The sequence below is a fragment of the Oncorhynchus tshawytscha genome, linkage group LG09 (assembly GCF_018296145.1).
Source record: "Oncorhynchus tshawytscha isolate Ot180627B linkage group LG09, Otsh_v2.0, whole genome shotgun sequence".
Taxonomy (NCBI): Eukaryota; Metazoa; Chordata; class Actinopteri; order Salmoniformes; family Salmonidae; genus Oncorhynchus; species Oncorhynchus tshawytscha.
In genome coordinates, this window is record NC_056437.1 from 3767695 (window position 1) to 3782612 (window position 14918).

Consider the following 14918-nt stretch of genomic DNA (forward strand, 5'->3'; position numbering starts at 1 on the left):
AAAACACTTAACACATTAACTCATTAAACAACTTCAAAACAGCTTACCCGACCTCTTGGAGGCGTCCGTATGGTCCTAAAGAACACCTTGTTTTGTATCACATTCCAATGATAACATTGGGGGGGGGACAAAAATGCCATTTCAGAATGTGGTTGGGACATGTCCCCATCCCCACTGAAAGTTGCGCCCATGGTTGTTCCTGAGGATAGCTAGCAATAGTGGATCATATTAGGCTAATGCCTTACAAGCTGTGAAATAGTCTGGGACATGTAGCCTATGGGAATCATTATGGAAAGCAGGCCATATGTAGCAGATTAAACCTGGAGCCTGAAGCACGGTTCACGATGACCGGACTGTTGTCATCACAGTTCCATGATATAGGAAGGATTATCAGGGTAGATTTATAAGACTACTGGTCAACCCCTGATTGTACACTTCTCACCTTCCAGTATTTTGTGGATTTATCAATTAAAACATGGCAACTTTCAGGAGGAATCAAACCACTGTATTTTTGATTCATCAATACATTTAGTCCGTAAAGGCTCTCCAGTCCCGTTTTCATTATTATTTATATTTTCCTAATGCTAAATAATATACAAGATTAGAGTATTTTTAAATATTCCAGGAGATTAATGTGTGTGCTTTCTTTCATTGATCCCTAATATTCTGAACTGTTCTCTTCATATATTCTAATGAGTCTTATATGGCATAGAACTAAAGTTAAAGCCATGTTAGGGACTGGTGGTCACATGGTTTAGAACTAAAGTTAAAGCCATGTTAGAGACTGGTGATCACATGGTTTAGAACTAAAGTTAACCACACCTGTATTCAACATAGTTCGTATACCTCATTTACTCAAGTACTTCCTTTATTTTGTCAGTTACATGTATATAATAATAGTATAAACACAATTAGTATACAATGAAGACTGTACACCTTGGTATGGTTTGATAAAGCTTTAATTTCTCCTGCTATGGCACAGTTTCCAGCTGTAGATTATTCTGCTTCATAGTACAATTCATATGAAATAAAAAATAAAACTTGTTTTTATTTTTTAACAGAAGTTTGTCCAGCCTTTTTGTTTTCCCGCTACTTATAGATTAAATACCTACAATAATAATCATCAAAAACTTTAAATAAATTAGGCATCATAAAGCAAAAAAAAAAAATGGTATCTATCAAACTTCATAAATATACATATCGTAACATGTTTAAAAAATAATATAACATCTGTACAATTGAAATAGACAGAATGGATTCCAAACAGACCCTGTTCTGCTACAGTGAGCCATTTGTTCCCTACATAGTGCACTACTTTTGACCAGAGTAGCTTTGTCCAAGCCAGCATGACTCCATCTCCTGTTTGTGAAGTACAATCCCCACCGGGGACATGACTCTGGTCAAAAAAAAAAAAAAAAATGGTGTACTATATTAGGGAAAAGGGTACGATTTTGGACATACCCTCCAGAGACACTTGATACTTTGGTCCACTAGAACTGCAAGGCAAGCAGTCTCTCATTCACAGATAGTTGGGTACATCATGAAGCAGTCTAAAGCAGTTTGTTTCTCTCCCTAATCAAGTTCAAGCCTCCACATACTGTGCTAGTATCAGGAGGGGTTTGGGGGTCAATTTCAGTCAATTCAAGAAGTCCACTGAAATCTCCATTCAAAACGCTTTTTAAAAATGGAGGACAACTCGGAATAGCAATTGACTTTACTTTCTGAATTGACTAGAATTCCAAAGAATTTGACTCATCTACTAGTCAGCTAACTGCAAACCTTAAAGCAAATAGTTAACTTCAAATTTTTACATGCATTTTATTATATTGAATAATTGTTTCAAACTCCTGGAACAACACAATATTGAATCTGAAAGATGAAATGTTATTATTATTATATATATATATATATTTTTTTTTTATACGGTCTTGTCTTCCAATAACAAATCTGAAATGTTTCAAAACAGGATGTAATATATTCCTCATATCCTGTTATAGTGGAATACAGCGACATCTCATTCAGAGAGCTGTATTCCTTTATTGCTGTTACTTTTCATTCCTCTTCCTGTCATTAAAAACAAAGCCAGAGTGTGTGTCCCCCAAATGGCACCCTATTCCCTACATAGTGCACCCCCCCCCCCATAAGGCCCTGGTCAAAAGTAGTGCACTATATAAGGAATAGGGTGCCATTTGTGACAAATCCAATATGAGCCATATTAATATTTATAAGTTTGTATCAAAAGATTTGACAAGACAGATAGAAGTAAACAGAACCACATCATCGTCATATCCTTCGTCTCATCAGCAGAGTAGGAAACCGGTAGCCTACGGTCAAGACAGTACACAAACAGATCTGGGACCAGGCTAGGAGATGGGCAGATCTGGGACCAGGCTAGGAGATGGGCAGATCTGGGACCAGGCTAGGAGATGGAGGTCCAATTGCACTTGGTGCAACACCAGGGTTTAAGTCCAGGGAAAGTCTCAGGCCAGACACCAGGGAAAGTCTCAGGCCAGACACCAGGGAAAGTCTCAGGCCAGACACCAGGGAAAGTCTCAGGCCAGACACCAGGGAAAGTCTCAGGCCAGACACCAGGGAAAGTCTCAGGCCAGACACCAGGGAAAGTCTCAGGCCAGACACCAGGGAAAGTCTCAGGCCAGACACCAGGGAAAGTCTCAGGCCAGACACCAGGAAAGTCTCAGGCCAGACACCAGGGAAAGTCTCAGGCCAGACACCAGGGAAAGTCTCAGGCCAGACACCAGGGAAAGTCTCAGGCCAGACACCAGGGAAAGTCTCAGGCCAGACACCAGGGAAAGTCTCAGGCCAGACACCAGGGAAAGTCTCAGGCCAGACACCAGGGAAAGTCTCAGGCCAGACACCAGGGAAAGTCTCAGGCCAGACACCAGGGAAAGTCTCAGGCCAGACACCAGGGCTGTGGTTACAGTGGAAAGAGACCATTGGAGATTCCAGAAGCAACATGTCCTGTGACGAATTTTAAAGTATCCATCTCCCATAACAGCTGGTTGACCCCCATCTACCCAGCCCCAGAGTCTAAACCTGGTTGACCCCCATCTACCCAGCCCCAGAGTCTAAACCTGGTTGACCCCCCCCCATCTACCCAACCCCAGAGTCGACACCTGGCAGGCAATTGTCACAAGTAGTCTAGTATTTAGGGGATAGGGTGCTATTTGGGTCAGACATACCGCTATTGAACTTCCACACTACACAATGTGACACTAATGAAATGAATCGGGGCAGAAAACTGAAACACATGGACAATTTGGATAATCATATTCCCACCAACAAAAACAAAAAGTAACATTTCCAAAACCTTTGACTAAGTGCATTCTCGCCGTTTTGCCTTCTCCAGTAAGCGAGATAGTTCGGGCCCTCTGTTTCAATAGAGAACGCTGACAGAGCAGGCGTGTCGAGTCAGAGGAGCGTTAAGAAGATTCTCATAGTTCAGAGAGACAGCAGACACGGAGCTTCATACTGTAGGGTCAGAGGGGGGGTGCAGGCTTTTGTTTCAGCCCAGTCATGGGCTAAAAAGTGTGTTAGTGCTGGGCTGAAACAAAAGCCTGCACACCCAATAAAGCTCCAGGAGCTGGAGACAGTGATTTTACTGGATCAGATCAGCCTATCCAGCAGCCGAAACTCAACTCTGAAACTCCAAGCCAGTTCCAACGCATTTCTTCATCGTTTCCCCTCTAATCAGGGCCTGGTTTAGACCTGGGACACCAGGTGGGTGATTCTCCTCTAATCAGGGACTGATTTAGACCTGGGACACCAGGTGGGTGCAATTAATTATCAGATACAACAGAAAACCAGCAGACTCTGGACCTCGTAGGGTCAGAGTTGAATACCCCTGGTTAAGACCATGGTTGCTTCACAAATGACACCCCTGTGGGCTTTAGTCAAACGCCACACACTACTCAGGGAATAGGGTGTACACTACACAGGGAATAGGGTGTACACTACACAGGGAATAGGGTGTACACTACACAGGGAATAGGGTGTACACTACACAGGGAATAGGGTGCCATTTGCGACACAGCCAGTCTGTTGAAAATAGCCAGCAATCTCACAGCAGAAAGACCATGGTGCTTGAAAACCTGACCAATAAACCAAAAAAATGGAACAAAGAGAATTCCTAGGTTTGGACCTTAAGTTTTCACATTAAAACAATATTAATTGAGTATAGAATCAAGACTACATGAGGAATAGGGTGTAATTTGGGACGTAGGGCTCACTTCACGACAGGAGGATCTCGGTTTTCAACAGTTTAGATGGTAGACAGAAAAAGCATTAGTAATAAATGATATATTTCAACACACAGGTTAAAAACCATTAAACACTATGAATTCCATATGACGTTTTCTAGCCGCCACGCCCATAAGGGGTGTTTCCTTCTAGCCGCCACACCCATAAGGGGTGTTTCCTTCTAGCCGCCACACCCATAAGGGGTGTTTCCTTCTAGCCGCCACGCCCATTTCCTTCTAGCCGCCACGCCCATAAGGGGTGTTTCCTTCTAGCCATCACTCCCACAGCAGGTAGTTTCCTTCTATCAGTCACACCCACAGCGGGTAGTTTCCTTCTATCAGTCACACCCACAGCAGGTAGTTTCCTTCTATCAGTCACACCCACAGCAGGTAGTTTCCTTCTATCAGTCACACCCACAGCAGGTAGTTTCCTTCTATCAGTCACACCCACAGCAGATAGTTTCCTTCTATCAGCCACGCCCACAGCGGGTAGTTTATTTTCTTCCACTCAATGTTGCCATCTCTCTCTGGCCGTATACCAAACGGCCCCCTATTCCCTATATAGTGCACTACCTTAAACCAGAGCCCTATGGAACCCTATTCCCTATATAGTGCACTACCTTAAACCAGAGCAGAAACATATGGGCAAGTGTGGGCCCTGGTCAAAAGTAGTTGACTATATAGGGATGCTGATCAGTCTGTGTCTGGTATTGTCTCTGGCCCCTGGGGGTGATAGGACTCGGGTTATGTGTCCCTGTAGGTGGACTTAAGCTGGTAGCTATACATCCAGGATCTCCTCGGCCGTACCCCCACATCGTAACCTGTAGCGCCCTGTTCGCCAGCTGATGGTGGGGTCCCACAGGGCCGACAGGAAGATCTGGATGGTCATGGACTCTCTGATGAACCAGGCTACAGCGTAGTCCAGTTTGGAGAAGGCCGGCGCACCGCCCTGTAGGGAGAGAAGGAAAAACATACTCCGTTGGTTTCTTCCATACAATTTATTCTGAACTTTTCCACGAGCGGTGGTTATCAGTTTTTACGTCCCAGACATAACATTAATAGCAGACAACCTGATAACTTGGATGTAGTCAGAGATGATCCACACCAGACAGTGTGTGTGTGTGTGTGTGTGTGTGTGTACCTGAACTCCTCGGAGCTGGATGTAATCAGAGATGAACCACGCCAGACAGTGGCACATGAAGAAGACCATAATATCCCAGTGGAACACGTGATGTGCTGCCCAGCCAATGATCAGGCTGGCTACGAAACACTCTGAGATGGGCTCACAGACGGTGGCGGGGAGCATGTTGATACGAAGCTTGGCCCATCTGAGAGGGGAGGAACAGACCACAGAATTACAAATCAACGGATGTCCCCATTCAGGTCAATTACGTTATAATGGGTGGACTGGCGGCCATTTTGAGTGTCCACATAGCAGTAAAGCAGGAAGTAGTGGACTGGCAGCCATTTCGAGTGTCCAGATAGCAGTAAAGCAGGAAGTAGTGGACTGGCAGCCATTTTGAGTGTCCAGATAGCAGTAAAGCAGGAAGTAGTGGACTGGCGGCCATTTTGAGTGTCCACATAGCAGTAAAGCAGGAAGTAGTGGACTGGCAGCCATTTCGGAGATAGCAGTAAAGCAGGAAGTAGTGGACTGGCAGCATTTTGAGTGTCCAGATAGCAGTAAAGCAGGAAGTAGTGGACTGGCGGCCATTTTGAGTGTCCACATAGCAGTAAAGCAGGAAGTAGTGGACTGGCGGCCATTTTGAGTGTCCACATAGCAGTAAAGCAGGAAGTAGTGGACTGGCGGCCATTTTGAGTGTCCACATAGCAGTAAAGCAGGAAGTAGTGGACTGGCGGCCATTTTGAGTGTCCACATAGCAGTAAAGCAGGAAGTAGTGGACTGGTGGCCATTTTGAGTGTCCACATAGCAGTAAAGCAGGAAGTAGTGGACTGGCGGCCATTTTGAGTGTCCACATAGCAGTAAAGCAGGAAGTAGTGGACTGGCGGCCATTTTGAGTGTCCACATAGCAGTAAAGCAGGAAGTAGTGGACTGGCGGCCATTTTGAGTGTCCACATAGCAGTAAAGCAAGAGGTAAAAAAACATTATGTTTCTATGGATGAGACACCCCTTAGACTAATCTATAGACACATCTACGTAACTTTAGCCTATATCCCAGTATGTCTTATCACACTATACACAAGTGAAAAATATATTTGATCTCTTAAAAAAAAAAAAAGAATTACATTGATCAGAGTCGGTAGATCTGCAGCTATCTGAATCCCAACGTGACAGGCTAGTCGGTGGACTATTGGGAGACTGAAACAGCTAAATTAGCTTTTAGAAATAAAATGCCACATGTTCAAATAATCTAGGACAATTGATCAATCAAGTACAAAAGGGAGGAGAGAAAGAACTCAGTCCCTTGGTCCTCTGGGAATCTGCTCTATAACAGTGGCTGAGTGTGAAAGTCTAAGCCCTGATAGTTTGTTTACCTGATCATACGGGACTGGAACTGAGCAACTGAATAGGACCCGGAGTTCTGCATGGCTACCTGCGTTGCCATGGAGAATTTCCATCCCCTGTGAGATAAAGAGGGACAAAGGAAACAGTTAGCCCCTTCAGTTAAAAAGGGAAGTTCAGCCACAAATCATTCACGTTGCTTTTTAGCTAGCGGTGGCTAAAGTTGGCAGACCTTTGTAGATGGCTGCTTAAAGAAAACCAAGCCACATATTACAGAGCCTCCTTGCCCATAGACTCCTTTCAGGTTGAGGAAATATATCTAACATCAAGTTGTAAAATAGTGAACTTCCCCTTTAAGAGCTGGAGTTAAGACCTAGCCATTGGCCGGCAATCCAATGAAAGTTTTCAATAACACCAAAACACAACCGTATCAAATCATCGATGTTTAGTGGATCAACAATAAAACAGGTCAAAGTGTCAGGGGTTAAAAGGCAAAGATGGGAACCGGGTTCAGGGCTCCCGAGTGGCGCAGGTCTAAGGCACTGCACCTCAGCGCTAGAGGCGTCACTACAGACCCTGGTTCGATTCCAGGCCGTATCACAGCGGTCTAAGGCACTGCACCTCAGCGCTAGAGGCGTCACTACAGACCCTGGTTCGATTCCAGGCTGTATCACAACAGGCCACGTTTGGGAGTCCCATAGGGCGTCCTGATGGTTTGGCCGGTGTCGGCCGTCATTGTAAATAATAATTTGTTCTTAACGGACTTGCTTAGTTATTATTTATATAATTCTTTTACATTTTTGAAAAACTTTTCTTTTACATTTTGAGGACTGACCAACACCATCAATAAACAAGGGATGTTGAGAGACATTTGTGTCCTTAAACAGCCGAGAACAAAAACACTCTTCCTTGTGTTTCGATGTGTAAAATATGCCAACTTCATTTTAAACTTTCCTAAAACAATAATTGTCTCACGGTTCAACTGTCAGAGATTATAGCACTAAATGCATCAGGGCATTGCATGCTTAGACTTAGGAGTCCACTGTACGATATTAAAGATATATATATATATATAAATAATAATAATTATAAATATATATAAATAATAATAATTATAAATATATATAAATAATAATAATTATAAATATATATAAATAATAATAATTATAAATATATAGAAATAATAATAAATATATATAAATAATAATAATTATAAATATATATAAATAATAATTATAAATATATATAAATAATAATAATTATAAATATATAAATAATAATAATAATATATATATATATAAATAATAATAATAATATATATATATATATAATAAAAATATATATATATATATAAATAAAAATATATATATATATATATAAATAAAAATAAATATATATAAATAAAAATAAATATATAAATAATAAAAATATATAAATAATAAATATATATAAATAAAAATAAATATATATATAAATAATAATAAATATATATATATATATAACACACATTCACACAGTACCAGTCGAAAGTACCCTCTTTCAAGGGTTTTTCTTTATTTTGACTATTTCCTACATTGATGTCTAGTATATAGTAAATATAGTAAAAATAAAGAAAAACCCTTGAATGAGTAGGTGTGTCCAAACTTTAGACTGGTACTGTATAGGGTACGATAAATAAAAAATGTAAAAAGTGTCAACATACATGATATGATAAACTAGGCTGTATTGAGTGAAGGGTCAGGGTTAGGGTAAGGTCAGGGTAAGGTGCAACATGTATAAGGTAAGGGTTAATTAAGGTTAGGGTCAGGGTTAGGGTCAGGGTCAGGGTTAGGGTAAGGTCAGGGTTAGGGTAAGGTGCAACATGTATAAGGTAAGGGTTAATTAAGGTTAGGGTCAGGGTTAGGGTCAGGGTCAGATAACCTCAGGTTAGCTGTAACATGTATGATAAAGGGTCAGGGTTAGGGTCAGGGTTAGGGTCAGGGTTAGGGTCAGGGTTAGGGTCAGATAACCTTAGGTTCGCTGTAACATGTATGATAAAGTAATGTCTGTACCTGTCAGCGATGGCCTTCGCCATAAAGTAGTCCTCAGCGATGTACTGAGCGAAGGTTATGAGCCCTCCAGCCTGGTCCAAGATATCTTTCCTCATCAAACATGACATCCCTGTCACACACTTAATACCCATCACGTTGGCTGAGATGTAGGAGCGTGGGTGGGACGTGCCAAAGTACACCTGTTAGAAAGACGGAGGTAGATTAGTAGGACAGGTAACAGACCCTTCGACCCCTAGAACCAAGTATCCGTGACGGAAAAGGTTAGGGGAAGAAAACATAAAATATTGGAATTTCTGAACTTCAGTCTATTTTGTGTGTGTGTGTGTACGAACCACCCTCAATTTTTTTATATATACATTTTATATATATATTTTTTACCCCTTTTTCTCCCCAATTTCATGGTGTCCAATTGTTTTTTAGTAGCTACTCTCATCTCAGAGACGAAGGTTGAAAGTCCTATATTCAACCCAGGTACACAGTGTTTCCTCCGACACATTGGTGCAGCTGGCTTCCGGGTTGGATGCGCACTGTGTTAAGAAGCAGTGCGGGTTGTGTATCGGAGGACGCATCAACCCAACCAAGCCGCACTGCTTCTTAACACAGCGCGCATCCAACACGGAAGCCAGCCGCACCAATGTGTCGGAGGAAACACCATGTACCTGGCAACCTTGGTTAACACAGGAGTCGCTGGTGCGCGATGAGACAAGGATTTCCCTACCGGCCAAGCCCTCCCTAACCCGGACGACGCTAGGCCAATTGTGCGTCGCCCCACAGACCTCCCGGTCGCGACAGAGCCTGGGCGCGAACCCAGGGACTCTGATGGCACAGCTGGCGCTGCAGTACAGCGCCCTTAACCACTGCGCCACCCGGGAGGCCCTCACCCTTCATTTTTAACGCACTAAAACAAAAGACTATTTAAGTTTAGGGTTCTTCATCAGTCAGACAATCAGATGGCGAATAAAAACATGTTTTTGTTGTTGTGGGAAAACAGACATTGTTCTTAGATGAGTGAGGTTTGCACAATTCTAAAAGGCATAGGAATCTGTCAGAGGAAACAAAACACTATCCCCTACAGGTGAACTAGAAGGTAATGATGCAAAACCAACCAGTTTCTAACACAGCAGCCTAGTGAATACCCCCTCCCTCTCTAATACAACACAGTATATTACATGGGTATTAATTACTACTTCTGTGTCTTCATGATAGCAGTCTTAGGACATGTCACAATAAATCCAGAAGCAACATAACATGGAAAAGGGTCAGCTGTACAATTGAATGTATTCAACTGAAATGTGTCTTCCGCATTTAACCCAACCCCTCTGAATCAGCAAGGGGGCTGCCTTAATTCGATGTCTTCGGTGCCCGAGGAACAGTGGGTTAGCTGCCTTGTTCAGGGGCAGAACTACAGATTTTTACTTTGTCAACTTTAACCACAACAATATAATCGATCGGGAAAGGGAATATAATGATTATATTCAACCCAAGGGCACAACGGCCACTTTGACTGCAAGGCATGGATTTTTTAAAGGGGGCATTACGGCCACACAAAGGGGTCATCGATACCGTCTGGAAAATCAAGGCCTGAATATAGTGGAATATAAGAATAGAAATTGCAATTAACAATTGAAATATAAATATTATTATGTTCCCAAACAACTTGACTGTAGCGGGCATGAAGGTTTTGTCAGCCGGTGATTTTCAAGCAAATATCACTGGAATCACTGGTCACTGCGATAATGGAATCACTGGTCACTGCGATAATGGAACACTGGTCACTGCGATAATGGAACACTGGTCACTGCGATAATGGAACACTGGTCACTGCGATAATGGAACACTGGTCACTGCGATAATGGAACACTGGTCACTGCGATAATGGAACACTGGTCACTGCGATAATGGAACACTGGTCACTGCGATAATGGAACACTGGTCACTGCGATAATGGAACACTGGTCACTGCGATAATGGAACACTGGTCACTGCGATAATGGAACACTGGTCACTGCGATAATGGAACACTGGTCACTGCGATAATGGAACACTGGTCACTGCGATAATGGAACACTGGTCACTGCGATAATGGAACACTGGTCACTGCGATAATGGAACACTGGTCACTGCGATAATGGAACACTGGTCACTGCGATAATGGAACACTGGTCACTGCGATAATGGAACACTGGTCACTGTAATAATGGAACACTGGTCACTGTAATAATGTTTACATACTGTTTTACTCATCTCATGTGCATATACTGTATTCTATTCTACTGTATTTTAGTCAATGCCACAGCAGTATTGCTCGTTCCTAATATTTATATAATTTTTTAATTCCATTCTTTTACTTTTAGATTTTAAATCAAATCTGAGTGAAATGCTGATCCAAGTGAAATGCTGACTTGCGAGCCCTTAACCAACAATGCAGTTAAGAGGCAATATACAGAGTGTTAAGGTACAGAGTCAATGTGGAGGCTATATACAGGGTGTTACGGTACAGAGTCAATGTGGAGGCTATATACAGGGTGTACCGGTACAGAGTCAATGTGGAGGCTATATACAGGGTGTACCAGTACAGAGTCAATGTGGAGGCTATATACAGGGTGTACCGGTACAGAGTCAATGTGGAGGCTATATACAGGGTGTACCGGTACAGAGTCAATGTGGAGGCTATATACAGGGTGTACCGGTACAGAGTCAATGTGGAGGCTATATACAGGGGGTACCGGTACAGAGTCAATGTGGAGGCTATATACAGGGTGTACTGGTACAGAGTCAATGTGGAGGCTATATACAGGGTGTTACGGTACAGAGTCAATGTGGAGGCTATATACAGGTGGTACCGGTACAGAGTCAATGTGGAGGCTATATACAGGGGGTACCGGTACAGAGTCAATGTGGAGGCTATATACAGGGGGTACCGGTACAGAGTCAGTGTGGAGGCTATATACAGGGTGTTACGGTACAGAGTCAATGTGGAGGCTATATACAGGGTATTACGGTACAGAGTCAATGTGGAGGCTATATACAGGGTGTACCGGTACAGAGTCAGTGTGGAGGCTATATACAGGGTGTACCGGTACAGAGTCAGTGTGGAGGCTATATACAGGGTGTTACGGTACAGAGTCAGTGTGGAGGCTATATACAGGGTATTACGGTACAGAGTCAATGTGGAGGCTATATACAGGGTATTACGGTACAGAGTCATTGTGGAGGCTATATACAGGGTGTTACGGTACAGAGTCAATGTGGAGGCTATATACAGGGGGTACCGGTACAGAGTCAATGTGGAGGCTATATACAGGGTGTTACGGTACAGAGTCAATGTGGAGGCTATATACAGGGTGTTACGGTACAGAGTCAATGTGGAGGCTATATACAGGGTGTTACGGTACAGAGTCAATGTGGAGGCTATATACAGGGGTACTGGTACAGAGTCAATGTGGAGGCTATATACAGGGGTACCGGTACAGAGTCAATGTGGAGGCTATATACAGGGTGTTATGGTACAGAGTCAATGTGGAGGCTATATACAGGGTGTTACGGTACAGAGTCAATGTGGAGGCTATATACAGGGTATTACGGTACAGAGTCAATGTGGAGGCTATATACAGGGGGTACTGGTACAGAGTCAATGTGGAGGCTATATACAGGGGGTACCGGTACAGAGTCAATGTGGAGGCTATATACAGGGGGTACCAGTACAGAGTCAATGTGGAGGCTATATACAGGGGGTACCGGTACAGAGTCAATGTGGAGGCTATATACAGGGGTACCAGTACAGAGTCAATGTGGAGGCTATATACAGGGGGTACCGGTACAGAGTCAATGTGGAGGCTATATACAGGGTGTTACGGTACAGAGTCAATGTGGAGGCTATATACAGGGTGTTACGGTACAGAGTCAATGTGGAGGCTATATACAGGGTGTTACGGTACAGAGTCAATGTGGAGGCTATATACAGGGGGTACTGGTACAGAGTCAATGTGGAGGCTATATACAGGGGGTACCGGTACAGAGTCAATGTGGAGGCTATATACAGGGTGTTACGGTACAGAGTCAATGTGGAGGCTATATACAGGGTGTTACGGTACAGAGTCAATGTGGAGGCTATATACAGGGTATTACGGTACAGAGTCAATGTGGAGGCTATATACAGGGGTACCGGTACAGAGTCAATGTGGAGGCTATATACAGGGGGTACCGGTACAGAGTCAATGTGGAGGCTATATACAGGGGGTACCAGTACAGAGTCAATGTGGAGGCTATATACAGGGGGGTACCGGTACAGAGTCAATGTGGAGGCTATATACAGGGTGTTACGGTACAGAGTCAATGTGGAGGCTATATACAGGGTGTTACGGTACAGAGTCAGTGTGGAGGCTATATACAGGGTGTTACGGTAGAGAGTCAATGTGGAGGCTATATACAGGGTGTTACGGTACAGAGTCAATGTGGAGGCTATATACAGGGTGTTACGGTACAGAGTCAATGTGGAGGCTATATACAGGGTGTTACGGTACAGAGTCAGTGTGGAGGCTATATACAGGGGGAGGAACAGGTTATTCGAGGTAATGTGAAAGACTCACAGCTGTTATCTAATGTATTGACTCAGGGGTTGAATTCTAATCAAGGTAGTGTTTTATCTTCCACTTAGTCATTTTGTGTTGATCGTTTACAAAAAACTAATGAAATCCATTTTAGTCCCACAACCTAACAACAAAATGTGGAATAAGTAAAGAAGAATGTGAATGCAAATGACTGCTGTCTGACACACACACACACACACACACACACACACACACACACACACACACACACACACCTCTGATTTGGTAACTTGCTGTTTGGAGAGTCAATATTCCAAAACGGATTTGAAAAACAAGTGATTTGAGCATTAAGGCCTGTAGTGTGAACACAGCTTCAGAACTCTAAGGGTTAACTCATATAGATCTAGTAGAGCACCAGACTAGTGGTGTGTCTCTGTCTGGAAGAATGCTACTGTCTACCGGCTCCCCAGGCCTCCCCAGGCCACCGGCTCCCCAGGCCACCGGCTCCCCAGGCCACCGGCTCCCCAGGCCACCGGCTCCCCAGGCCACCGGCTCCCCAGGCCACCGGCTCCCCAGGCCACCGGCTCCCCAGGCCACCGGCTCCCCAGGCCACCCGCTCCCCAGGCCACCCGCTCCCCAGGCCACCCGCTCCCCAGGCCACCCGCTCCCAAGGCCAACCAGGCTACCGGCTCCCCAGGCCCCCCAGTCTCTTTCTCAATTTAGATTTTTTTTTTTTTAATTCCTTGCATCCGCTTTCCTCTGACTTTTGAGATAGAGTTAAGGACAGAGGATGCAAGGGATGGAGGGAAGATGAACTGAGAGCCTCTGTCTGTAAGGATGCCCACCTGCTCCAGTGTAGCAGCAAAGCCCTGTCTGTCGGCCACGTAGGGAAGGCCATGAACCAACCCCACCTTCTCAGTCATCTGATTGGCCATATCGGTCAGAGTGTCCGGTTTCACTGGGGAGGAACAGGAACAAATCATTCTATCAATGTATATAGAAAGCCCATTGTTGATTTTAATTAAAATAAATCAACAATTTACAGATCAGGATCAATCGTATCGTTTTCATCAAATATTTTTCATCCAACTACAGTACTTGAATATAGGTGAATAAAAGAAACGTTGATTGCTTTACATACAAACATAACGTCTGGTTTATCTAGGTTCAGTTTATTTGTTCAAGGTTCAAAACTAGAATACATAAGATAGTCTCTCTATTATCCAACGGGTGTGAGTCAGTGATAAGAACGAAAACAGAGACCGCTGACTGATTTGTAACAGTGCAGCTGATTCATTCTGTTACGATTCAAAATCAGAGTAAGGAAACATCCCCAAATGGCACCACAATCCCTAGGTAGTGCACTACTCTTGACCAGGGCAGTGCACAACGTAGGGAATAAAAAGGTGCCATTTGGGACACAGGCAAAGTGAAGTTTCCTACCTCGTATTCCGCTGTCGCAGATCCACACGAGGTCATACTTGGCCCCTTCATAACCCGGCATCAGGTTATTAATCTTGGGGTTGATGCCGACCTTCTTTCCTCCTGCAACAGAACATTAGTTCAGTGACTTGACGTCGCCATCACCAAGACTGTGTTG

At 43.7% G+C, this 14918-nt stretch overlaps 1 protein-coding gene across 2 annotated transcripts in view; it reads right to left on the bottom strand.

Annotated features, from left to right (window-relative positions):
• Positions 1–941: 941 nt before the first annotated feature.
• The window catches only part of ugcg (UDP-glucose ceramide glucosyltransferase), a 30936-nt gene continuing 16959 nt past the window's right edge, over positions 942–14918 (bottom strand). Inside the window, exons 4-10 of one of the 2 annotated variants that reach the window (XR_006083996.1) lie at positions 14762–14863; positions 14164–14276; positions 8769–8947; positions 6750–6836; positions 5398–5584; positions 4877–5205; positions 942–4829 (exon numbers count right to left, since the gene is read on the bottom strand). Coding sequence is in view for 1 of the 2 variants with exons in the window: in XM_042326386.1 (XP_042182320.1) it covers positions 5035–5205; positions 5398–5584; positions 6750–6836; positions 8769–8947; positions 14164–14276; positions 14762–14863 (839 nt within the window). In the remaining variant the exon portion in view is untranslated. Of the gene's footprint in view, positions 5206–5397; positions 5585–6749; positions 6837–8768; positions 8948–14163; positions 14277–14761; positions 14864–14918 lie in introns of both variants that reach the window. The other variant, XM_042326386.1, reaches the window with a different exon arrangement.